At 44.3% G+C, this 27,896-nt stretch overlaps 1 protein-coding gene across 3 annotated transcripts in view; it reads left to right on the top strand.

The window, feature by feature from the left end:
- LOC129835071 (ankyrin-2-like) overlaps positions 1 to 27,896 on the top strand; it is a 167,629-nt gene that overhangs the window by 130,652 nt on the left and 9,081 nt on the right. For 2 of the 3 annotated variants that reach the window (XM_055900424.1, XM_055900425.1), the window contains 8 exons: positions 485 to 5,320; positions 6,039 to 6,116; positions 6,279 to 6,410; positions 6,560 to 6,709; positions 6,858 to 7,092; positions 7,347 to 7,416; positions 26,866 to 26,949; positions 27,194 to 27,358. In XM_055900424.1, the coding sequence (XP_055756399.1) occupies positions 485 to 5,320; positions 6,039 to 6,116; positions 6,279 to 6,410; positions 6,560 to 6,709; positions 6,858 to 7,092; positions 7,347 to 7,416; positions 26,866 to 26,949; positions 27,194 to 27,358 (5,750 nt within the window). The remainder of the gene's footprint in view (positions 1 to 484; positions 5,321 to 6,038; positions 6,117 to 6,278; positions 6,411 to 6,559; positions 6,710 to 6,857; positions 7,093 to 7,346; positions 7,417 to 26,865; positions 26,950 to 27,193; positions 27,359 to 27,896) is intronic. The other variant, XM_055900426.1, reaches the window with a different exon arrangement.

Below are 27,896 nucleotides of genomic sequence, written 5' to 3'. Positions count from 1 at the left end.
TTAAATAATTGTTTTTTTTTTCTGTCTGTAAACAATCTTGAGATGTCTGTCTACCTATATGTTGTTATCCCTTTGTTTGTGTCCCTGTTTCCTTATCCGTTGTTGATTTGTTGGTGTCTGTTCTTGCTCATCGTTGGTTTGATACTGTACTTATTTTAGATGTGTTCTCGCTTTTGTGCTGTGAGCGTGGGTGTGCTGACTATGTGTATAAGCAAGTTATTTCCAGCTCATTCCCTTCTCATCTTTATGATTTAGTTGGCTTTTTGCTTTGCTGCAGTATTTGCCTCCTAAGAAACCCAGTCAATCCAAGCCCCCTTTCTTTGATGCGTTCTGTAGTTGCCGCTGTGGCCCCACTTACCCTTTGAACCCTGACAGTTTGTACTGTTCCTGTTCTTGTCCTGACCACATTCTCCAATATCTGTCTCCTTTTCATTTCAATTTATTATTTTTTTGCTCCTTAATTGTCCTTTTGCCAAAATGGAAGATGATGAAGACACTACGTCAACGGAGACTACGGTCCGGAAGAGAGATTTGATCCGAGATTCTACGGCTCTGGCCAGTCCGGACCTCCTCTCCGATGTGTCTGAGATGAAACAAGACCTGATCAAAATGACCGCCATCCTAACCACGGATTCTACAGACAAATCCAGTTCCATGGAAGGGAGCGGTCTGGAAAAAGGGGCTGATGAGGTTCAGGGCGAGCCGTTTGAAATCATGGAGAAGGTCAAAGAGGATTTGGAGAAAGTGGGCAAGATACTTAGGAGCGGAACTTATGAGGGTGAGGAGGCAAAGGAGGCGCCAAGAGCAGCCAGAATGAATGAAGAGTGGGTCCTCCTCTCAGACTGTGAGATAGAAGAGGCCAAACATATGGCTGCCTTAGAACCCCAGGAACCAATACTACGTGAAGTCAGAGTCAACAGAGGGATTCCCAGACCTAAAGCAATCAAAGATGTGTCTGGGATGGTCAAACACCTGAGTGGTGAACTCAAAGAATATCTCCTGGATGTACCTGAGGGCACCAGTACAACAGCCCAGGAGAAAGCGGTCCAAGAGAAATTCACAGAGGTAGTCCTGCGCAAAGGCGCAAAAAGAACCATGACAACAACAAAAACAACAACAACAACTACAACAACAAAGAAAGACATCAAAACTCCTGCTTTTGACCTACAAAAGCCAGTCAGGAGGAAAGGAAAGGACCGGGAACAGGCGCAAGAATCTACCGATGGGGATGTTCTCCTGAGCGCACCCAAAGACCCTAAACCAGTGTCACCTGTGTCCCCAGTAGTAGAGGAGACCCCCATTGGATCCATAAAAGACAAAGTCAAAGCCCTTCAGCAGAAAGTGGAGGCTGAGCAAAAGGGCCAAAAGCCAACTAGCACCAATCCTTCAAATGTTGCTGTGGAGAGCAAAATACCACAAAAGGCAAAAGGAACCATCCCAAAACAGAGCCCCGCAAAACAAGGCACCGCTAAACAGGGTCCACTTAAGTCCCCCAAAACTGAGTCTGAGAAGCTGGAGGAGACAATGTCAGTAAGGGAGCTCATGCGATCCTTCCAAAAGGGGCAGGACCCCTCAAAGAGAAAGTCTGGACTTTTCGAGCTCAAAACCGTCTCTTCAGAGCATGAAACAACAGAATCAGAATCACAGCCCACTCAGTTCAAATCCACCATCAAAGCCACGTCAACCTGTTATGAACGGGAAGTGTCACTGGATGCCATACCTGGCAAGCACCACAGAGAGAGAGACAAGCAAATTAACCCACCCCGAAAGCACTCCAAAGATTTTGGTGCTGAAATCAAGGCAGAGCTTAAAGACAATCCAGAGTACCAACAGTTTAGGCAGATCTCTGTAGAGGGTAGTCCTGCTGCCCAGTCAGACTTAACTGAAACCATAGAGTTTCCGAATTCTGCCCTCAATGATAGCTCTGATAGTTTAAAACATGAGGGCGTGGCAGACTCTCCCAGTGCCAGCCTGGGTGATTTTAGTTTTCCTCACCTGAGCTCAGAGGATAGCCTCAAACACCAGGGCTTAGCAACTCCTGGAACAAGCCCTGACAGTCTCTCTCTCTCTCCCAAAAACGCTGACCAGTCCACTAAAAACTCAACAGCTGTTACTATAGCTGTCGAAGATGACAAGAAAAGTAAGGATAAGTCTGGAGACTCCGGTGTTGGGACCATTGATGACCAGCCATCAAATGAAATAACCCTCCCTGTCTCTTCCAGCAAGGCTGCAGACGACCGCACCACAAGTGAGTCCATATCTTTTCAGACGGTCGAGTCTAAGTCCTCTAAACCGAGAAAGCTTACAAAGAGAGTTTCTGAGACTTTAGAGAGCTTCCTAAGTGATGATGAGAGCCCCGATGACAAGCTAGCCTCAGCCTTAGCTGCAACCATTGCTTCTAGTGCCTCTACCGAGCGTCAAGGAAGCTTAGAACTGCCTTTAAGACAGCAAGACTCGGACACCCTCAGTCCCTTAGCCGACGACTCTTTGACCATAAGCCACAGAGACTCTCTAGACGAAGGTAGTCCCCTCATGGAAGACAACTCTTCCCATAGGACCCCAGACTCTATCGAACCCAGCCCAACCAAGGAATCCCCTTGTCGTGACTCCTTAGAGAGCAGCCCGGTAGAGCAAAAAAACTTCCCTCCCGCTCAGCCCAGTGGGTCCTCTAGCCACCCAGAACCCTCCAAAGTCACAGACTACCCCCCAGACGTGTTGCGTAGTAGGCTACTCAGGGACCAGGAGGCTAGTGCCAATGATGATGACAGTATCGAGCAGACATTGTCTCAGATGGAAAGCTCTGGTAAGAGTCCTCTCTCCCCCGACACCCCTAGTTCTGAAGAGGTAAGTTATGAGGTAAACCCTAAAACCCCCGACCACATGTTCCTATCTGTGGTGTCCACACCAGATGTCATAAAAGAAGACTCGGAGGAAGATGATGATGAGTCAGAAGCACATAGGAAATTCACTCCAGAGGAGGAGATGTTTAAAATGGCAGCCAAAATAAAAACCTTTGAGGAAATGGACCAGGACGCCAGAACCAAAGAGAACTCTCGAAAATATATCAGTGCCTCAGCAGATGACGAAGCAGGGGACGATAGCTTCAAAACAGTTGAACTAGAGTCCACAAATGAGACTGAGCTCACTGGGGCCAAAGAGACCTCAGAGTTAGCTCTTTCTGTTGAATCCCTTATTAAAGTACAACCTCCCTCTCCTTTTCCAGAAGGTGTGCATGAAGGAGTCCACCACACAGAGGCCAAGAGTGTAGCTACAACGGCAGCAGTGGAGGAAACTCAATCTGTCTTAGAGCAACATGTCTCACAATCAGTTCCTTCACACAAAGACACGGATGACAAAGACAGTTTAGCTCAAATGGCTACCATGTCTTCGAGCTCTGAGGGTGCTGCAAACATAACCGATGAGCAGAAGGAGGAAAGCTTGAGGAACTCAAGGGGAAGCAAGGAGGGTGATGGGGGAGAGAAAGAGGCAGATGCAGGCAGTCTGCAGACATCTGCTGTAAAGGCTCCCTGCCAGGTAGAGAGTAATATAACTGATGAATTGAAAGGAGATTACAGGGGGCACACAGGAGCCCCTGAGGCAGAAACGTCCTCGACCATCATTATCGGACCAGCAAGGGAAACGTTCAAACCTGAGATCTGTATCTATGACGACACAGAGGAAGACGATGAGGAAGAGGAACCTCCCAGAACCAAGTCGAAGGGCGTGACCGCCAGCGCGGAGGCAGACCCCTGGAGCGCCATGCGTGAGGACGACGACGCTTTCGCGGCCCGCGTCAAAGAGGAAGAGCAGAAGATCCTGGGTCTGATGGTGGACCGGCATTCCCAGGGGGAAACCCCAGACACCACCCCAGGAAGGAGCCCCACAGAGGAGAGCACGCCAACCAGCGAGCCCAATCCTTTCCTCTTCCAAGAGGGGAAGCTCTTCGAGATGACCCGGAGCGGAGCTATTGACATGACCAAGCGGACCTATGAGGACGAGGGCTTTGCCTTCTTCCAGATAGGAGAGCAGCCTCTAGAGGAGGCGCTGTCTGAACAGGTCAGAGAAGAGCCAGGAGATAGAGGAGCCCCATTAGAAAGTGAAGTAGGTCTCAACCTGACTCTAGAAATAAAAGTGGAGGAAGATGAGAAACAAGCAAAAGATGCTTCAGAGGACGATCAGACAGGTAGCGGGGCTGTAGCAGCCTCCCCTTCTAAATCAGACACCTCTAAATCTAGAATCCCTAGAATGGGTCTTTCTGCCTCAGCTAAGACCACTAAGAAAGACAAAGACTCAGTATCACCAGTATCTCCTGAGGCTTTAGAAGTTAAACCAGATACAATTGTAGAGGAGACCCCCCTAGAGGTAGAAAATAGTTATTTAGACCCAATGATAGCTAATGTTGAGACAGCAGTAACAACTGTCACTCGATCGGTGTACCCTGAACAGGACCAAGAGTCCTCTGACTCCTCTCCCGAGGAGCAGCATTCGGTTATAGAACTCCCCAAAACCATGGAAAAGACCAAAACCCCAACTTCTAGTGAAAAAGTGAAAAAGATCCAAACTAAAACCCCAGGTATGGCTCCAGCCAAGGCTGGCCCCAAAAGTCGAGCTAAAAATTCTTCCTCCTCTACATCCCCCTATTCAGCTACTCCTAAAAAAGAGACCCCCTCTGCAGAGTCAAAATCAAGAATACCTGTCAAAGGCAAGGCTAACCCTGTCAAGCCTGAGCCATCAGTTAAACATACTGAGTCTTCCCAGGACACAAAGCTAAAGTTCCCAGTAAAAAAGGACTTGAGGAGAAAGTCTGAGACAGATGCAGGTCTCTCTGCAGTTCCCAAACCCAAGACTTCGTCTTCCAAAGCCAAGAGCTTCTGTGAGGGAGACAAGACATCTGCTAAAAAGGGCCAGGTTCGTCCCATGAGCGTTGATTACTCCACCAAGCCTAAGTCATGCTTCGGCTTCCAATCCAGGCTGCCAGTTAGAGGCAAGCTTGGTCAACCATCCCAGACTTCCACCCCCGCCAAAAAGAAAAGCGAGCCACGCAAGAAGTCCATAGAGTTTGTTAATGAGATTAGTGACGAAGCGGCAAGGCTGGTTGAGAGATTGGCTCAGGCCGAGAAAGACAAAGAGCATGAGGCTGCCACCGCTGCCATCTCGGATGACGAGAGCAGCGGCATAGACCCCTCCGTCATAGAGAGAGAGACTTTTCCCGAAATGCACTTCCCTACTTCCGGAGATGTCTATCCCATTAGACCCCTGTGGGACGACCCTGTTGACACGCAGATGCAACGAATTCCCAACGATACAATCAGAAGACAAGGTACCCCCCTCTTCACTGGGCTCATTCTCTCTATCTTGTTTCTCGCTAGCACGCTAGCTGTAAAAGGTGCCGCTTCTCTGTGTCTTGTAGCTAAGGCTCTTTGTAGGTTAACACTCTTTGTGGTTGCTTCTGTGGTGTTTAAGTGGAGTCTTGTGTTTGTATTCGTCTCTTTTCCTTCTATGTGTTCTAAAAATCTCAAGATTGACTTAAAGTCAGGGACTCAATTAAGGAATTTAGAGTCAGTTTTAGCTTGAAAATGTGTCATAGGTCATAGTCAGGTTTAATATCAAATGTGTTTGATGAACCCGATTAGGCTGTAGGAGAAAAACTGAATTATATACAATATACAACATTTTTCCAGAGCTGTTAAACTACTACTATCTACTTTCCATACAGTTTGTTTCCGTTAGGGATTTTTCTTCTTCTAGAGTTCCCAAACACGCATGATAATAATTTATGATGGAATTGCTTCCCTATAAACCAAAAGCATACTGCAATAAGAAGCTATACACCAAATACACGTCTGTTCAGTTACTGTTAATTATCGACACATACCTCAAAATATCTAACATTATAGCAACTACATGGCACAGGAAACCTAGTGAAGCGTCTTTTCACTCATGGGCTCGGTTGAAGATAGCGTTTTCTTCCTAACGTGAGTGTGACTTTGCCTGGCCGTCCACTCACTACTCTCCTGCTGTTGTGGTGGCATTTACAGTAGATCCCCAGGATGAAGCCGAGAGGAAAGAGGAACGGTTGGAAATAATAGGCGACCACCTGGGCTTCAGTTGGACGGGTGAGTGGAACCCCAGGCATGGTGGCTTTCCTAGAGTGTCAAAGACAATAAAGGCTGAAGATAATGTTGATTTAAACACTTTCCAGTGGTCCTTGAACAATGTTAACATCAACATTACGTAGTTAACAGTGAAAAGTGTCTTTTTTGGGGTGGGTTTTCTAGAGCTGGCTCGAGAGCTGGAGTTCAGCGAGGAAAGGATCAATCTAATAAGGATTGAGAACCCCAACTCGCTACAGGACCAAAGCCATGCCCTGCTGAAGCTCTGGACTGACAGGGATGGCAAACATGCCACAGGTATGCTGATATATCATCCTTATTGTATTCAGAATATTTATAGACATTTTGACTATTCTGAGTATTTATAATTGATCATTTTCATATTTTCATAATGGCTTATTTACTGTTATGATCTTTTGTTATTCTGTAATTATTTCTTTCCACAGAAACTACATTGATCAAACGACTCACCAAGATCAACAGGATGGACATTGTTCACCTCATCGAAACCAAGATAATCAAGTCCACCCAGGAGGACGCATCATCCCACACCTATGCAGAGATTGAGAGGACCATTGCACTGGATCACAGTGAAGGTATAGTGTATTACCAAGCAAAATGGAAATGTCCTATGTTTACTATCATGAGACAGTAAACCTCATGTCATCTTTATCAACCAAAATGTACTAGCTATGCCAAAGAGATCACATGTTAATATTGGTGTTCATATCTATGCCTGTCCAGGTTTTTCTGCCCTCCATGAGGACATAGACAGTCCCCGGCCAGGCAGGCGTTCAGGCGGCACCCCCAGTGGGCCAGGGTCCAGGCAGGGGCCCTTCATGGTGTCAGAGGAGGACCTCTCCTCCAGCATGTCATCGCTGCACGAGACGTCAGGGCGGGTGGAGACAGACACATCAGTAACAGGCCTCCTGAGACACGCCCAGAAGGAGAAGCTGCAGAAAGAGCGCGAGACGACACGGTAAGTCGTACAGTCAGTATAAGAGTGAAGTATTGAGTGAAAGAGAAATTGTTATGGTTAAAAAGGTTTTATGTTCTTTTCTGCTATATTCTGCTAATGTTGTATGGTTGCAGAAACAAACAGTTCAGTCAAATAATCTTGATTTGCATTGTTAAAATCACTAGGAATAAACCGTTTTTAAGAATAACTGTAATTAATTTTTTCTGGGAGACTTCACATGTTATTAGATGTTTGACTTAGTTTTCGTTCCTCAGTTCTGTGGGCGGTACATCACAGAGTGGATCAGAGAAGGCTGAGTCACTACACATGGGCACTTTTAAACAAGTAAGTCCCTTCTTCACCTTGTACCGCACCTCCCCGTACCAGCTCACCTCTCACGTCCTAGATCCTGCCTACAACGGGCCCACCGCTCCCTCCTCATCCTCTCTATCTGTCAATCATTCTGAGAAGGGGGCACCGCGGGGTGCAGAGTGGGGCGAGGGATCAATCCAGCCCCCCCAGGCTGAAAGTGACAACAAATGGTTGTTGTCGCCAACGAGTCACCAAGAGTCACCCACTAAAAGTAGTAAGCGTGTCTGTGAGAGCCGTCCATTGTCCATGACCGACTTTGGGGACAGTCTGACTGAATGTGACCAGGCCGAGCCAGACTTCAGTGAGTTGTCTGTGGAGCTAAAGCAAACAGAGTACTACACTTACCTCTCCACCACCTCCGTCACTACGACTTCTCAGACAACTGAACGGGTTTCTGAGAAGGTCAGTATTACAGCCGAGCCTATGGATTTACCACTTCCTCAGTCTACTCAGCTTCCTCAGGCTTCCGAGGTGGTACGCCCCAAAGAGACATGTGAGATATTCTCAGAGGATCATATTGACGAGGTGTCGCACCGACTTTACAAAGTCCTGTTTGGATATGTAGAGAAATCAACTAGTGAAGAATCCAAGAAAACACCAATGGAATTGGATGAGGTAGCCGGAACTTACAGAGCCAGCCGGGTTTATGCAGCAGATTCCCCTACCTCCATGCCTTTGATTGATGTAGACCAGGCTACTCTTGACCAGGAAACTATCTCCACTGAGCTTTACCTCAGACCTGTAGATATCAGTCCCATGACCCCAGAGTCTATCACCTTTGGGGTGGGTAAGGAATCACAGACAATAGCTCAGACACCATCGGACGTGTCAAGAACCACTCTGATTTCGGAGTCAGTCACAGTAGAATCCATTGTCAGCACTGCATTTATCCAGATATCACATGACTCAACTGCTGAGACCCGAGCAGAGGTGTCAGCTCTTCCAGTGTCTGATTTAGCCATGGCTTTAGCTCCAGTATCTCTACGTTCTGAAACCAAAAAAAGGTCTTTATCCCATGACTCAGCATCTGAGTATGCTACTAAAATTGTAGTTTCAATGCATGACCAATCATCTTCACCAGAGTCAGTGACATCAGACGATAGGTCTCGGTCCCAGTCACCTGACTCCCATATACCCGAGTATTGCCCGTCAACATCTGATTCATCCATACTGTTGACTGAGAGTAGAGCCTCATCTCCCGAGTCACTGTCATCCGATACTGATCTAAGTCTTCTCTTGCCTGACTCGCCCATACCTCAGTTCAGACCCCTGTCTCCTCTACCGCCCCCTGAGGTTGAATGGGAAACTGCAGAAATACCATCTTATGCCCCAGGACAAACGTTCCTAAGTGCCCCTGGAGCTGCAAGTAGTCTACTAGCACCAGGGCTAGCAGAAGCAGAGGACAGGCCCTTGACACCTATGGTTCCTAACAGGGGAGAGTTTTCCCGAGCGATATCCCCGGGCAGTGAGTATTTAGAGAAGAGGGCATTATCACCGGAATCTACTGGATCAGTCAATGAGCAGAGACCACTATCCCCTTACTCTCCCATACCTGAGTTTAGACAGGCATTACCTGAATCGGTTATCTCTACTACAGGGTGTAGGTCATATTCACCTGAATCAGAGACTTCAGTGACTTCCGAAACTGAATGCATACTATTGGAGGCTTTTGCCTTTTGGCAGAGACCAGACTCACCTCAGTCAATAGTATCAGATACAGAGGAAAGACCCCTGTCAGCTGAGTCTTTATCAGACTATAGACCCATGTCAGCTACATCACGGATGTTACTGAACGATATCAAAGCATCATCACCTGTATCTACAGGATCAGTAGATGAACACAGATCTCTGTCTCCAGATTCACCAATTACACAATTTTGGCAATCAGAACCCATTGCTTTAGTGACGTTTTGTAGATCATCATCACCTGAATCTATGTTTTCAGATATAGATTATGAAACCGCACCATTACTTTCATTACTTTATAAGGATAGACCTTCATCACCTGAATCAATGGCATCAATAGATGAGTATAGAGCGCTATCACCTGACTCACCTATACCTCAGTTTTGGCACCTATTACCAGACTCAATTGTTGATTATAGATCTTCTTCACCTGAATCCGTATCATCAGACACTAAATGTGTTCCAATGTCTCTGGAGTCTATAGGTACAGAGCATAGACCAGATTCACCTGAAGCTTTAGATTTTGAAAAGGAGATCACTTATTCAGCATTGACTCAATCGAAATCCTTTCAACCCCTTGTTTCTCCATCTGTGACCAAAGTAAAGTTGCCAAAATCTACGACACTTGTTCCAGAAAATGTGAAAATGACAGCAGAATCACTTGACGCTATTGAACCGAACCCTGTAATGTCAGAACCTGCTTGTTCAACAGACATGCAACATATACATCTAGATATACAGCAGTCTACTGAAAATGGCCAAATAAAACTCAATCCATTGTCAACAAAGACAAAGTCTGCTAAACAACAAAAATCCAAGTCCTCCGAAACTGATCCAGCATTTTTATCAGTGACCGAAGTTCCTGCTGTAAAACCGCTATCTGAGTCAGTACTGCATTCTACAAACCAACCTCCAATAAAACCTACAGAAGTTGTAACTGCACCTAAACCAGCAAAACCTGAATCTACTAAACCTGAATCTCATGAAGTTCTATCAGCAACTAGTGATGTAGCTCAACATTCAGAAGATCAAGACGTGATACTATGTGTGTCACCAATAACTGTAACTGAATCAGGTGTAAATGTTCCTGAAAGTCCACCAATATTAACCGAGTCCTCAACTGCACCATTATTTGAATTTAGTCAACCTGAACCTCAAAAAGGACTATCTGAACCTGACGTAGCGCAACCTTCATCTGTGTCACCAATAACAGTATCTGCATCAGGTATACATTTCCCTCCATCAGCAATACTAGTGCCAGAGTACAGACTTGTGTATGATGCAGAGCTTTGGAAGCTTATCTCTCAAATAAATGACCAACAATATGTAGGAGAAACCTACTGTAGTAAAACAGGTGTGTTTGAGTATGCTGGACAAAGAAAAGAGTACGAAGAGACATCCGAACTGGACAATAAACCGTTATCAATAGATTCTCCGGTTGAGGAGTCGGACTCGAAGCCTGAGTCATTATCAGAGTATAGATCCATGTCATCTTCATCACTGATGTTGTTGAAGGATATTAAAACAACGTCCCCTGAATCAACAGGAACAATGGATGAACATAGATCATTGTCACCAGATTCCCCTGTGCCCAAATATTCCCCATTGTTCCGTGAAGCTGGTCCGTTTCATCATAGATCATCATCACCTGAATCGTTACCAGATGATGAGGTTTCTGAGATACTTGATTTGATATCTGTAGCTATCGAAGATAGACCCTTATCACCTGAGTCAACTGGATCAGTCAGTGAGCATAGCTCAAAAGACCAAGACGTAGTAACTGAATCAGGTGTCCTTGAAAGTCCACAAATAATATTCAACTCCACTGCCCAATTATTTCCTGAATCGAGTAAACCTGAAACTCAGAAAGGACTATCAGTACCTGGTTTAGCCCAAACTCCAAAAGAACCATTTGTGTCACCAAGAATGGTATCTGATGAAGGTATACATGTCCCTCCATCAGTAATAAGAGTGCCAGCTTACAAACTTAAGTACGATGCAGAGCTTTGGAAGCTGGTCTCTCCAATACATGATCCCCAGTATGTCGGGGAAACCCCTAAAACAGGTATGTTTGAGTATGCCGAGAGTATCGTAGAGTATGTGCAGACATCAGAACGAGAAAGTCAAACTTCATCAACTGAGGTTACCGAGGACAGACCACTGTCATCTGATTCTGAGTCTGAATATAGGCCTCTCACACCTGAGTCAGTTAAGATAGTGGCTGTTTTGAGATCAGAGTCAGTGAAGTCATTGAAAGCATGTAAATCTTTATCCCCGGATTCCCCCGTACCCCAATATTCACTATTCTTTCTCGAAACTGCTCAATCATATCATAGATCATTGTCACCTGAATCAGTATCTGATGCTGAAGTTGTAGTTGACTCAAAATATTCAATAGTTCTGGGTATTGACGCTAGAACTTCCTCTCCTGAATCTATAGGATCAGTCAATGAGCAGAGGCCACTATCCCCCGACTCTCCCATACCTGAGTTTAGACAGGAATTAGCTGAATCTGCTTTCTCGTCTACAAGGTCTAGGTCATCATCACCTGAATCAGTGACTTCGGGGACTTCAGAAATTGAATACATACTATCTGAAGCATTTGACTTTAGGCAGAGACCAGACTCACCTGAGTCAACAGTATCAGATACAGAGGAAAGACCCCTATCACCTGAGTCTTTATCAGAGTATTGCCCCATGTCACCTGAATCAGTCATGCTACTGACAAACGTCAGATCATCTTCTCCAGAATCTACAGCATCAGTGGATGAGTACAGATGTCTGTCTCCAGACTCTCCTCTACCACAATACCTACAACATTTCCAAGAACCAACCATATTTATGACAGGAAGCAGATCATCATCACCTGCATCAGTATTGTCAGATGAAGAATTTGAAAATGAGTTATTCTTATATGCCTCAATGCATTTTAAGGATAGACCCTCATCGCCTGATTCAATAGCATCTGTAGATGAATACAGGGCACTATCACCTGAGTCACCCATACCTGAGTTTCGACAGACGTTACGAGAGTCTATCGTTTCAATGATTGGATATAGGTCCTCATCCCCTGAATCATTGGCAGATTATGAAACAGAGTCTGAAACAGAATACGCTCCTCTGATTCCTGAGATTGAAGATAGACAAGACACTCCTGATTCAACAACATCAGTAGATGAGTTCAGAGCTCTGTCACCAGACTCCCCAGTACCCCAGTACACACAGCACGAAACAACTACACTAGTGACAGGGAATAGATCAGCATCGCCTGAATCAATATGCTCAGATATGGAATCTGAAACAGAGTTATTCTTGTATGCCTCAATGCTTTTTGAGAATAGACCCTCATCTCCTGATTCAATAGCATCTGTAGATGAATACAGGGCGCTGTCACCTGACTCACCTATACCTGAGTTCTTACATGCAATACCTGAATGTGTTACATCTTCTGTATATGGATATAGATCGTCATCACCTGAATCAGGGATTTCAGGGACTTCGGAAGTTGACGACATTCTATCTGAGGCTTTTGCGTTTTGGCAGAGACCAGACTCACCTGAATCTACAGCATCAGTGGATGAGTATAGATGTCTGTCTCCAGACTCTCCTCTACCACAATACTTTGATTATTTCCCAGAAGCAACTCTGTTTATGGCAGGAAGCAGATCATCGTCACCTGCATCAGTATTGTCAGATGATAAATATGATCTTTCTGACATCTTCTTGACACTCTTTTCAGAGAGAGGTAGACCCTCATCACCTGAATCAATAGCATCAGTTGATGAATACATGGCGCTTTCACCAGACTCCCCCATACCTGATTTTTGGCCGCCATTACCTGAATCTATTCCACATTTTATTGGATACAGGTCAACTTCACCTGAATCAATGTGCTCAGATATAGAATGTGGGACTCTGCCCTTAATGTCGTTATTCTATGAAGATAGACCCCGATCACTAACATCAGTATGGTCAGACAACGAATGTGAGCTGTCTGATGTTTTTTCAACAATCTTCTCAGATAAAGATAGGCCTTCATCTGAGGCTTTTGCCTTTTGGCAGAGACCAGACTCACCGGAGTCAATCGTGTCAGATACAGAAGAAAGACCCCTATCACCTGAGTCTTTATCAGAGTATTGCCCCATGTCACCTGAATCAGTCATGCTACTGACAAACATCAGATCATCTTCTCCTGAATCTACAGCATCAGTGGATGAGTACAGGTGTCTGTCTCCAGACTCTCCTCTACCACAATACCTACAACATTACCAAGAAGCAACTCTGTTTAGGGCAAGAAGCAGATCATCGTCACCTGCATCAGTATTGTCAGATTTGGAATATGAAACAGAGTTATTCTCATTCACCTCAATGCTTTTTCAGGACAGACCTGATTCAGTAGCATCTGTAGATGAATGCAGGGCACTGTCACCTGACTCCCCCATACCGGAGTTTAGACAGGATTTACTTGAATATTTTGTTGAATGTAGATCATCGTCACCTGAGTCAGTGACTTCAGATATTGAATATGCCCATTCACCATCAGAATCAGTCATGCGAGTGCCAATTTACAAACTTGTGTACGATGCAGATCGATGGAAGCTGATCTCTCCTATACATGACCCCCAATATGTAGGAGAAACCTTTGCTAGTAAAACAGGAATGTTTGAGTATTGTGGGAGTACAATAGAGTATGTACAGAAATCAGAACTTCTAAGAAAAACGTTATCAAACGAGAGTGGGTTAAGATCAGATTCTCCTGAGTCAGTGAAATCAATGGATGAGCATAGATCTTTATCTCCAGACTCACCAATTCCACAATATTTCCAATATTTCCCAGAACCAATAATGTTTATGTCCGGAAGCAGACCATCGTCACCCGATTCAGGGACTTCAGAAGAAATTGGACATATGCTATCTGAGGCTTTTTCCTTTTGGCATAGACCAGGCTCACCTGAGTCAATAACATCTGTAGATGAATACCGGGCACTGTCACCTGATTCACCCATACCTGAGTTTAGACAACACTTACCTGAATCTGTTACATATTCTCTTGGATATAGATCCTCATCACCCGAATCAGTGACTTCAGATATTGAATATGAACCTTTCATTTCTGAGGTATTCTTTATTGAATCAAGACCAGACTCACCTGAGTCAATAGTATCAGATACAGAGGAAAGACCCCTATCACCTGAATCTTTATCAGAGTATTGCCCCATGTCACCTGAATCAGTCATGCTACTGACAAACGTCAGATCATCTTCTCCAGAATCTACAGCATCAGTGGATGAGTACAGGTGTCTGTCTCCAGACTCTCCTCTACCACAATACCTACAACATTACCCAGAACCAACTCTGTTTATGGCAAGAAGCAGATCATCGTCACCTGCATCAGTATTGTCAGATGAAGAATTTGAAAATGAGTTATTCTTGTATGCCTCAATGCATTTTAAGGATAGACCCTCATCGCCTGATTCAATAGCATCTGTAGATGAATACAGGGCACTATCACCTGAGTCACCCATACCTGAGTTTCGACAGGCGTTACGAGAGTCTATCGTTTCAATGATTGGATATAGGTCCTCATCCCCTGAATCATTGGCAGATTATGAAACAGAGTCTGAAACAGAATACGCTCCTCTGATTTCTGAGATTGAAGATAGACAAGACACTCCTGATTCAACAACATCAGTAGATGAGTTCAGAGCTCTGTCACCAGACTCCCCAGTACCCCAGTACACACAGCACGAAACAACTACACTAGTGACAGGGAATAGATCAGCATCGCCTGAATCAATATCCTCAGATATGGAATCTGAAACAGAGTTATTCTTGTATGCCTCAATGCTTTTTGAGAATAGACCCTCATCACCTGATTCAATAGCATCTGTAGATGAATACAGGGCGCTGTCACCTGACTCACCCATACCTGAGTTCTTACATGCAATACCTGAATGTGTTACATCTTCTGGATATGGATATAGATCGTCATCACCTGAATCAGGGATTTCAGGGACTTCGGAAGTTGACGACATTCTATCTGAGGCTTTTGCGTTTTGGCAGAGACCAGACTCACCTGAATCTACAGCATCAGTGGATGAGTATAGATGTCTGTCTCCAGACTCTCCTCTACCACAATACTTTGATTATTTCCCAGAAGCAACTCTGTTTATGGCAGGAAGCAGATCATCGTCACCTGCATCAGTATTGTCAGATGATAAATATGATCTTTCTGACATCTTCTTGACACTCTTTTCAGAGAGAGGTAGACCCTCATCACCTGAATCAATAGCATCAGTCGATGAATACATGGCACTTTCACCAGACTCCCCCATACCTGATTTTAGTCCGTCGGTATCTGAATCTATTCCACATTTTATTGGATACAGGTCAACTTCACCTGAATCAATGTGCTCAGATATAGAATGTGGGACTCTGCCCTTAATGTCGTTATTCTATGAAGATAGACCCCGATCACTAACATCAGTATGGTCAGACAACGAATGTGAGCTTTCTGATATTTTTTCAACAATCTTCTCAGATAAAGATAGGCCTTCATCTGAGGCTTTTGCCTTTTGGCAGAGACCAGACTCACCGGAGTCAATCGTGTCAGATACAGAAGAAAGACCCCTATCACCTGAGTCTTTATCAGAGTATTGCCCCATGTCACCTGAATCAGTCATGCTACTGACAAACGTCAGATCATCTTCTCCTGAATCTACAGCATCAGTGGATGAGTACAGGTGTCTGTCTCCAGACTCTCCTCTACCACAATACCTACAATATTTCCCAGAACCAACCATATTTATGACAGGAAGCAGATCATCATCACCTGCATCAGTATTGTCAGATGAAGAATTTGAAAATGAGTTATTCTTGTATACCTCAATGCATTTTAAGGATAGACCCTCATCACCTGAGTCAATAGCATCTGTAGATGAATACAGGGCACTGTCACCTGATTCACCCATACCTGAGTTTAGGCAGGTGTTACCTGAATCTGCTTTTTCAACTATTGGGTACAGGTCATCATCACCTGAATCAGTTGATTCAGATATCGAATATGCTCCACTCATTTCTGAGTCGTTCTTTGATGAGAATAGACCAGACTCACCTGAGTCAATAGTATCAGATACAGAGGAAAGACCCCTATCACCTGAGTCTTTATCGGAGTATTGCCCCATGTCACCTGACTCAGTCATGCTACTGACAGACGTCAGATCATCTTCTCCTGAATCTACAACATCAGTGGATGAGTACAGGTGTCTGTCTCCAGACTCTCCTCTACCACAATACCTACAAAATTACCCAGAAGCAACTCTGTTTATGGCAAGAAGCAGATCGTCGTCACCTGCATCGGTATTGTCAGATTTGGAATATGAAACAGAGTTATTCTCACTCACCTCAATGCTTTTTCAGGACAGACCTGATTCAGTAGCATCTGTAGATGAATGCAGGGCACTGTCACCTGACTCACCCATACCGGAGTTTAGACAGGATTTACTTGAATATTTTGTTGAATGTAGATCATCGTCACCTGAGTCAGTGACTTCAGATATTGAATATGCCCATTCACCATCAGAATCAGTCATGCGAGTGCCAATTTACAAACTTGTGTACGATGCAGATCGTTGGAAGCTGATCTCTCCTATACATGACCCCCAATATGTAGGAGAAACCTTTGCTAGTAAAACAGGTATGTTTGAGTATTGTGGGAGTACAATAGAGTATGTACAGAAATCAGAACTTCTAAGTAAAGCGTTAACAAACGAGAGTGGGTTAAGATCAGATTCTCCTGAGTCAGTGAAGTCAATGGATGAGCATAGATCTTTATCTCCAGACTCACCAATTCCACAATATTTCCAATATTTCCCAGAACCAATAATATTTATGTCCGGAAGCAGACCATCGTCACCCGATTCAGGGACTTCAGAAGAAATTGGACATATGCTATCTGAGGCTTTTTCCTTTTGGCAGAGACCAGGCTCACCTGACTCAATAGCATCTGTAGATGAATACCGGGCACTGTCACCTGATTCACCCATACCTGAGTTTAGACAACACTTACCTGAATCTGTTACATATTCTCTTGGATATAGATCCTCATCACCCGAATCAGTGACTTCAGATATTGAATATGAACCTTTCATTTCTGAGGTATTCTTTATTGAATCAAGACCAGACTCACCTGAGTCAATAGTATCAGATACAGAGGAAAGACCCCTATCACCTGAGTCTTTATCAGAGTATTGCCCCATGTCACCTGAATCAGTCATGCTACTGACAAACGTCAGATCATCTTCTCCAGAATCTACAGCATCAGTGGATGAGTACAGGTGTCTGTCTCCAGACTCTCCTCTACCACAATACCTACAACATTACCCAGAACCAACTCTGTTTATGGCAAGAAGCAGATCATCGTCACCTGCATCAGTATTGTCAGATGAAGAATTTGAAAATGAGTTATTCTTGTATGCCTCAATGCATTTTAAGGATAGACCCTCATCGCCTGATTCAATAGCATCTGTAGATGAATACAGGGCACTATCACCTGAGTCACCCATACCTGAGTTTCGACAGGCGTTACGAGAGTCTATCGTTTCAATGATTGGATATAGGTCCTCATCCCCTGAATCATTGGCAGATTATGAAACAGAGTCTGAAACAGAATATGCTCCTCTGATTTCTGAGATTGAAGATAGACAAGACACTCCTGATTCAACAACATCAGTAGATGAGTTCAGAGCTCTGTCACCAGACTCCCCAGTACCCCAGTACACACAGCACGAAACTACTACACTAGTGACAGGGAATAGATCAGCATCGCCTGAATCAATATGCTCAGATATGGAATCTGAAACAGAGTTATTCTTGTATGCCTCAATGCTTTTTGAGAATAGACCCTCATCTCCTGATTCAATAGCATCTGTAGATGAATACAGGGCGCTGTCACCTGACTCACCCATAGCTGAGTTCTTACATGCAATACCTGAATGTGTTACATCTTCTGTATATGGATATAGATCGTCATCACCTGAATCAGGGATTTCAGGGACTTCGGAAGTTGACGACATTCTATCTGAGGCTTTTGCGTTTTGGCAGAGACCAGACTCACCTGAATCTACAGCATCAGTGGATGAGTATAGATGTCTGTCTCCAGACTCTCCTCTACCACAATACTTTGATTATTTCCCAGAAGCAACTCTGTTTATGGCAGGAAGCAGATCATCGTCACCTGCATCAGTATTGTCAGATGATAAATATGATCTTTCTGACATCTTCTTGACACTCTTTTCAGAGAGAGGTAGACCCTCATCACCTGAATCAGTAGCATCAGTTGATGAATACATGGCGCTTTCACCAGACTCCCCCATACCTGATTTTAGTCCGTCATTATCTGAATCTATTCCACATTTTATTGGATACAGGTCAACTTCACCTGAATCAATGTGCTCAGATATAGAATGTGGGACTCTGCCCTTAATGTCGTTATTCTATGAAGATAGACCCCGATCACTAACATCAGTATGGTCAGACAACGAATGTGAGCTTTCTGATATTTTTTCAACAATCTTCTCAGATAAAGATAGGCCTTCATCTGAGGCTTTTGCCTTTTGGCAGAGACCAGACTCACCGGAGTCAATCGTGTCAGATACAGAAGAAAGACCCCTATCACCTGAGTCTTTATCAGAGTATTGCCCCATGTCACCTGAATCAGTCATGCTACTGACAAACGTCAGATCATCCTCTCCTGAATCTACAGCATCAGTGGATGAGTACAGGTGTCTGTCTCCAGACTCCCCTCTACCACAATACCTACAATATTTCCCAGAACCAACCATATTTATGACAGGAAGCAGATCATCATCACCTGCATCAGTATTGTCAGATGAAGAATTTGAAAATGAGTTATTCTTGTATGCCTCAATGCATTTTAAGGATAGACCCTCATCACCTGAGTCAATAGCATCTGTAGATGAATACAGGGCACTGTCACCTGATTCACCCATACCTGAGTTTAGACAGGTGTTACCTGAATCTGCTTTTTCAACTATTGGGTACAGGTCATCATCACCTGAATCAGTTGATTCAGATATCGAATATGCTCCACTCATTTCTGAGTCGTTCTTTGATGAGAATAGACCAGACTCACCTGAGTCAATAGTATCAGATACAGAGGAAAGACCCCTATCACCTGAGTCTTTATCAGAGTATTGCCCCATGTCACCTGAATCAGTCATGCTACTGACAAACGTCAGATCATCTTCTCCTGAATCTACAGCATCAGTGGATGAGTACAGGTGTCTGTCTCCAGACTCTCCTCTACCACAATACCTACAACATTACCCAGAACCAACTCTGTTTATGGCAAGAAGCAGATCATCGTCACCTGCATCAGTATTGTCAGATGAAGAATTTGAAAATGAGTTATTCTTGTATGCCTCAATGCATTTTAAGGATAGACCCTCATCGCCTGATTCAATAGCATCTGTAGATGAATACAGGGCACTATCACCTGAGTCACCCATACCTGAGTTTCGACAGGCGTTACGAGAGTCTATCGTTTCAATGATTGGATATAGGTCCTCATCCCCTGAATCATTGGCAGGATATGAAACAGAGTCTGAAACAGAATATGCTCCTCTGATTTCTGAGATTGAAGATAGACAAGACACTCCTGATTCAACAACATCAGTAGATGAGTTCAGAGCTCTGTCACCAGACTCCCCAGTACCCCAGTACACACAGCACGAAACAACTACACTAGTGACAGGGAATAGATCAGCATCGCCTGAATCAATATGCTCAGATATGGAATCTGAAACAGAGTTATTCTTGTATGCCTCAATGCTTTTTGAGAATAGACCCTCATCTCCTGATTCAATAGCATCTGTAGATGAATACAGGGTGCTGTCACCTGACTCACCCATAGCTGAGTTCTTACATGCAATACCTGAATGTGTTACATCTTCTGTATATGGATATAGATCGTCATCACCTGAATCAGGGATTTCAGGGACTTCGGAAGTTGACGACATTCTATCCGAGGCTTTTGCGTTTTGGCAGAGACCAGACTCACCTGAATCTACAGCATCAGTGGATGAGTATAGATGTCTGTCTCCAGACTCTCCTCTACCACAATACTTTGATTATTTCCCAGAAGCAACTCTGTTTATGGCAGGAAGCAGATCATCGTCACCTGCATCAGTATTGTCAGATGATAAATATGATCTTTCTGACATCTTCTTGACACTCTTTTCAGAGAGAGGTAGACCCTCATCACCTGAATCAGTAGCATCAGTTGATGAATACATGGCGCTTTCACCAGACTCCCCCATACCTGATTTTAGTCCGTCATTATCTGAATCTATTCCACATTTTATTGGATACAGGTCAACTTCACCTGAATCAATGTGCTCAGATATAGAATGTGGGACTCTGCCCTTAATGTCGTTATTCTATGAAGATAGACCCCGATCACTAACATCAGTATGGTCAGACAACGAATGTGAGCTTTCTGATATTTTTTCAACAATCTTCTCAGATAAAGATAGGCCTTCATCTGAGGCTTTTGCCTTTTGGCAGAGACCAGACTCACCGGAGTCAATCGTGTCAGATACAGAAGAAAGACCCCTATCACCTGAGTCTTTATCAGAGTATTGCCCCATGTCACCTGAATCAGTCATGCTACTGACAAACGTCAGATCATCTTCTCCTGAATCTACAGCATCAGTGGATGAGTACAGGTGTCTGTCTCCAGACTCTCCTCTACCACAATACCTACAATATTTCCCAGAACCAACCATATTTATGACAGGAAGCAGATCATCATCACCTGCATCAGTATTGTCAGATGAAGAATTTGAAAATGAGTTATTCTTGTATACCTCAATGCATTTTAAGGATAGACCCTCATCACCTGAGTCAATAGCATCTGTAGATGAATACAGGGCACTGTCACCTGATTCACCCATACCTGAGTTTAGGCAGGTGTTACCTGAATCTGCTTTTTCAACTATTGGGTACAGGTCATCATCACCTGAATCAGTTGATTCAGATATCGAATATGCTCCACTCATTTCTGAGTCGTTCTTTGATGAGAATAGACCAGACTCACCTGAGTCAATAGTATCAGATACAGAGGAAAGACCCCTATCACCTGAGTCTTTATCAGAGTATTGCCCCATGTCACCTGACTCAGTCATGCTACTGACAGACGTCAGATCATCTTCTCCTGAATCTACAGCATCAGTGGATGAGTACAGGTGTCTGTCTCCAGACTCTCCTCTACCACAATACCTACAAAATTACCCAGAAGCAACTATGTTTATGGCAAGAAGCAGATCATCGTCACCTGCATCAGTATTGTCAGATGAAGAATTTGAAAATGAGTTATTCTTGTATGCCTCAATGCATTTTAAGGATAGACCCTCATCGCCTGATTCAATAGCATCTGTAGATGAATACAGGGCACTATCACCTGAGTCACCCATACCTGAGTTTCGACAGGCGTTACGAGAGTCTATCGTTTCAATGATTGGATATAGGTCCTCATCCCCTGAATCATTGGCAGATTATGAAACAGAGTCTGAAACAGAATACGCTCCTCTGATTTTTGAGATTGAAGATAGACAAGACACTCCTGATTCAACAACATCAGTAGATGAGTTCAGAGCTCTGTCACCAGACTCCCCAGTACCCCAGTACACACATTATGAAACAACTACACTAGTGACAGGGAATAGATCAGCATCGCCTGAATCAATATGCTCAGATATGGAATCTGAAACAGAGTTATTCTTGTATGCCTCAATGCTTTTTGAGAATAGACCCTCATCACCTGATTCATTAGCATCTGTAGATGAATACAGGGCGCTGTCACCTGACTCACCTATACCTGAGTTTAGACAGGTAGTACGAGAGTCTATTGTTTCAATGATTGGATATAGGTCCTCATCACCTGAATCAGTGGCTTCAGATGTAGAATATGCCCCACTCATTTCCTCCTCTATTGAATTGAGACCAGACTCACCTGAATTAGTAGCATCAGTGAATGGACATAGGTCTTTTTCACCTCTTTCACCAATTGCACAATTTACACAGATCACACTTGGGTCTACCACAGTAGAAACAGGATATAGGTCTTCATCCCCATTATCAATAACATCGGACATGGAATTTGACTTGGTATATTCTGGCATTGAGGAAGCAGAGTTGCCAACCAAAAGTCTCATCCCTGAGCATGTTTCCCCATCAGAAATATTGTCAATGGAAGCATCAGAACAGAAACCTAAGGCTGCTTCATCAGGTCCCCCTGTAGCTGGAACAGCCATGATGGTAGAAGAATACAATCGTATGTATGATACAGAGCTTTGGAAGCTTATCTCTCAAATACACGACGCCCAATATGTAGGAGAAACCTTCTTGAGTAAAACAGGCTTCTTGGAGTATACTGGGAGTAGCGAAGCACATGCAGAGACTTCTCCTGGTGAGGAAGACGTTGCTCAAGGCAACACGGACGTCAGTCCAGAAGCTGTTCCTGGTCCACAAGTGGAACCAGCAGCTACCACTGAAACAGCAAAGATCGATCAGGATGTAGCTTTGACTGAGAGTATAGAGTACATACAGACTTCTCCAGAGGAGAGAGAAGTTGCTCAAGGTAGTACTGAGTTCAGCACAGAAGCTCTACCAGATTGGCAAGTGCAACCTTCAGAAACCACAACTGAGACAGTCAAGATTGACCAGGATGTAGCTCCTACTGACAGTCCAAGCGTATCCGATATAGTTTTACCTGAATCACCAGCAGCAGAAGTAGTATCGGAGTGTACATTTGAAACAGGTCACAGATCAGCTTCCCCTCAATCCGAATCAGACTCTGGAGATGAGTGGGTCATAGTGTCTCTATCGGAGACCGAGGATACGCCTCTATCACCTGACTGCCGGCCCATTTCACCTGCAACGTTGGTGTTAAAGGCAGATGTTAGAACGTCATCACCTGAATCTGTGTTATTCGAGAAACAAGTTGAGAAGGATAGACCGCTATCCACTGAGTCTGTTGAATACAGAACCATGTCTCTGGAATCAACGATGTCAATGGATAAGGTTAGATCATCTTCACCTGAATCAATGCATGAGATCAGTGACAATAGGTCGCTTTCTCCAGACTCACCCATCCCTCAGTATACAAGATCAGGTGTGTCAGGTATGGATTCATGGAATATGGAGTATGCCACAATAGAACACAGGTCATCATCCCCTGAATCCATGACCTCTGGCTCTGAGTATGAGCTAATGGTCATATCATCATCAGCATTAGAGAGTCGGCCATCCTCACCTGATTCCCTAGAATCAGTCAGCAGGAATAGACGGCTATCGCCTGACTCACCAGTGCCAGACTTTATGAGGATATTATCTCAGTACTTCATGGAACCCCGGGCCCTTAGTGATAGAACGTCTTCACCTGAGTCTGTGTCATCAGACACTCTATTCATAGCTTTACCTGTAGATTCTTGGGCCGATGTCCGCCGAAGGCAATCGTCTCCTGAATCAGGTGCATCGGATGAAAAGTTAAGTTTAGTTATTACAGGTACAGAAACAATGACATTTAAAGCAGGCACGTTGAGTCATGTGACATCTGTATTAACGTCTGAGCGTGTCCCAATGTCGCCAGAGGAAAATACCTTGGGTGTTACTCTGTTGTCAGTCCCAGCTGCTCAATTTGAAATAGAGCAGGGACAAATGAGCACGACAGATCAAGGCTTACCAAGGGTCAGTGGGCTAGTAGCAGAGATGGTTACTACATCTACGGAACAGGCCCGGACAAAGCATGGTTCAGAGCATGCTGGAACCATCCCAACTCCCCAAGCCACTATGGGTTTGGAAAATATCCAAAAGGTCCAGAAAGATGGCCCAGTTAAGCAACAACCAGTGAAGGTCCAGGACAGAAGTGAGGAAGAAGTAGAGGTCCTGCGCCTCGGTGCTGATTCAATAAAGACCCAGAAAGCCCCGCAGAGGGTAAGAGAGAGCATGATAAAGCTGACTTTGCACGTGCTATGGAATGATGGAATAACTCCCAATTCTAATGGAGGATGACAATAACACCGTGTGGTCGAAATGGATGTCTGGATTCACCAATCGGTTTCTGCAAAATGGAGTGTGTCTAAGGAATGTTTGTACGATCACAATGCACTTGGATGGTGGGTGATGTAACTAACCAATTCTGACTCATTCGAGCTCTTAGTAACAGTTTGTCTGCAAGCATATTGCTATTACTGTAACTTTGTTGGGCACTGTGATGTTGACCTTTATAATTGCTTGGTTTGTTCTCCAATGTTCTTGCAGTGATCTAAATGTGACATGGTGTTGTGGGAGAAAATGACTAATGAGACCTTAGTCAACCTAGTCTCTCATGTTAGTGTGTTGCAGTTTGTTGATGGGATGTTATTGGAGCATGCCAACTGACTTGCTGTAACAACATTTGAAGAATACTTGTTCAAGTGATGTCAACATTTACTTCCAGGCTCCGTCTCAAACAGCCAAGGAAATACAGTTGAAGACCAGTTATGGGAAAATGCAAAGCAAATTAGAGTCTACCTTGGTAACGGAAAGTACTTTACATGAGCAAAAGGCAGTATTAGACTTGAGTCAAGAAACAAGCATATCAGGTCTGGTATCACCTAAGCAGACAAAGAGAGCCACAGGCTACGGACCTCTGATATCAACCCCATTGCAGATCAGTGAACAATACCCTTTCACTACCCATAGAGCAGTGACACCTAAACTAAAAGTACTTGACTCTGCCACTCAGGAATTCTCCGACTGGAGTGAATTTACACGAGAGGAATTCGAGGACACTCATTCGGGTGAGTTATTTTCGCCGATGTCGAGCCAATTCCTGGTGCCACCAGATTACGAGGCCGTGTTTTCCGGACGCCACCCTCTGAGAGTCTCCGAGTGTAGCCAGTTGTCCCCCACTGATATGAGTCCAGTTTCTCCTGTCTTCAGCGACCCTCTGTCAGATAAGGGTCAGGTCACAACCACCACCCTGATGGGTCCTGAGTTCGCTTCCAAGTCTGCTACACCTGGATCTGCAGAAGCCTTTGAATTCTCGCCAGACTTTAAGCGAGTGATCGGCGAATTTGAGAAAACACTCTCTTCATTTGGGCCAGTTGTCCAATCAGATTCCGCCCAAGAAAATTCGGACCTGGAGTTCTTTGACTGCAAAGATGATTTCTCAGACTTCTCAGAGGCAGAGGATCTGGAGCCAGAGGATCCTGAGGTCCTCTACCACATCGAGGAGCCTCCATCCCCAACCCCCTTCGGAAGCACTCTGGAAACGGGCTTCCTCAAAGGAAGTCATGTATGCAGCGCACAGTTCCTACGGGTGGATGACCAAAATCGCTTCTCTTTGGGTAGTGAAAGTCTTGGGGACTATGGCATTTATGACGGACCAGAAAGTGAAAGTGAAACTGTACCCACGTGTGAGGAGCTACCCTCCAGGTCGCAGGCAGGGTACGATGACGATGAGTATTCTCTGGAACGGGTAAGAGGTCAAGCATGACGATTGCACCCTGCCCTGGTTTGTGTCCCAGCTTTTCAGACTGATTGCAGTGTTACCACAGTCCAGAGAGGACATCAACTGACTCAAACACAGAGACTAATACAAGAAGCTTACGAGTGGTGTGTTTGCATGTGTGCATACTTACCAAACAAAACACACCGAGTCAAAACCACTTCAAAGTGGGGTTACTGACCAAGACAATGGAATAATCATGTGACAAAAGCCTGATCAATAATGAAAATGCTTAATTATGAGAATGCTTTTTTGCTGTGTTTGCTAATTCTTCTTATATTTTCAGCTAGGTTATCTGATGCAATGAAGAGTACATACAAATACATTCTATAACATTTTTGTGAAATAATTACCTTCCCTGTCACTGTCAATACTTCATATTCCACTTCAACATTCCATACAGAAGTACTTGTTTGCAGCTTTGACCACCATTTCTTTGGATTGTCATATCTTGCATGGCTAGTTTTGTTGAAAATGGTTGTACAACTGGGCCTTCTTTTCATCTTCCATCTCCACCATTTTATAGGACCTCTCTCATACTGTATGTTTTTTCTTTACATTTCTATCAGGTCTACAATAGCCTACTTTTGAAGGCCTTTTCGGCATCCCTATGAGAGAAAAGAAGGAACACTTGCCTGTTGTTCTGTGCCTGCGGTAACAGTGCCTGAAGTAACTATACAAAATGTGTAACCATGTTATAATGATCTACGGTGGCCACAATGGCTGTGTGCTGTCTCTCAGGAGATAAATGAGGAGCTAGGGTTGCTGTCATCGGATAGCTCAGAGGAGGAAGTGTTGACCACCAGGGTGGTCCGACGCAGAGTTATCATCCAGGTACACGGCATTGAAGAGCATGTGGAGAAGTGGGCCCTGCCCTAGTGTGGTGTTGGGGTTAGATGGGAGTTGAGTTTTAGCTTGTGGGTAGTTTTGTTGCTGTGCTGCACTTCACCTCGAACATTGGGCCATTTTTCTATTTCATTCTGCACCCTCATTTGCCATATCATTTTGTTGATTAAATCTTTATGGTCTTAGATAATGATTGAAAACGGTTTATTTCCTTTTTGAGTGGGGTTTACAATGTTTAAACCGGTTATTCTGTGTACTTGCTGTGCTTGTATGTGTTCGGGATCAGTCTTATGACTTTGTGCCTGTTCTCTCTCTAGGCGGACGATCTGCCAGACATCCCTCCGCAAACAGTGACAGAGGAACAGTACATGGATGAGCATGGAAACATGGTAGTCAAGAAGGTAAAGGGACAATTTTGCATCTGCGTTCACTGTATAACAGACACTTAACTCTAGAACATACCCCGATTTACAGTAGATCTCAACTACATACTGTAACTGCTATGTAACCATGTTTGTCAATTGTAAAGTAATCCAGTCTCCTCAGGCAAATACTGTACGTGTGTTTTATATTATATGACCTAGTCATGCAGCTCAGTGCTCTACCAGGGGTAACTTTCCTCTCTTTCTGGTCTCTTTCCCCCAGATCACGCGGAAGGTGATCCGTAAGTACTTCTCTCCAGACGGCGTGGAGAGAGAGGAGGTGACGGTGGAGGGATCTCACCAGGAGATGGTCAGTGTGGAGGAAGGAGACGTCTTCTCCAAGGTAGTGAAGAGGACAGTGGTCCGTAGCGAGGGAGATCAGACCGAGGTCAGTCTGTCTTGTATGTGTGTCTGTCTGCTGTCGTTGTGTCTATAGACTTTGTTTTGGGGTCAATATTCCAGTATTTCTGAAAACGATCATGTATTACAGGGTTTACGTATACTGTGGATATTATGATGTCACAAGGGTGTCTGGCCTCCACGTGGAACTGACATCGTTTGAACTACTTTGTAGATATGGAAAAAAAACAGAATCATAATATCAGTTAAACATATACAATATCCAGTCCATGCTTCAAAACCATTTCATAAGAGGTTTTCAAAAGTCCATGACGTACGGTAATTCATTCTCGGCAAAATAGATGGATGCCGTTCAATGCGTGATTCATGTAATTCCCCAATAAATGTATTGGTAGTCCAAAACGTATTGCTATCAGGTTGTAAATCACAGCTGGCCTGGTCCATTATTTGCTGCCTCCACCCATTCGGGATGCACTGTTTCAGTTTCTGTAGCTAAGCTAAGGCTGGGAATGTCGATACAATCAAACTAGCCAGGGCAATGATCACAAGTCAGTCACAACGTGGCT

This window comes from Salvelinus fontinalis, chromosome 36 (assembly GCF_029448725.1).
Source record: "Salvelinus fontinalis isolate EN_2023a chromosome 36, ASM2944872v1, whole genome shotgun sequence".
Lineage (NCBI taxonomy): Eukaryota > Metazoa > Chordata > Actinopteri > Salmoniformes > Salmonidae > Salvelinus > Salvelinus fontinalis.
Note: the sequence above shows the minus strand (reverse complement) of the source record. Positions and strands in the feature narration are given on the sequence as shown.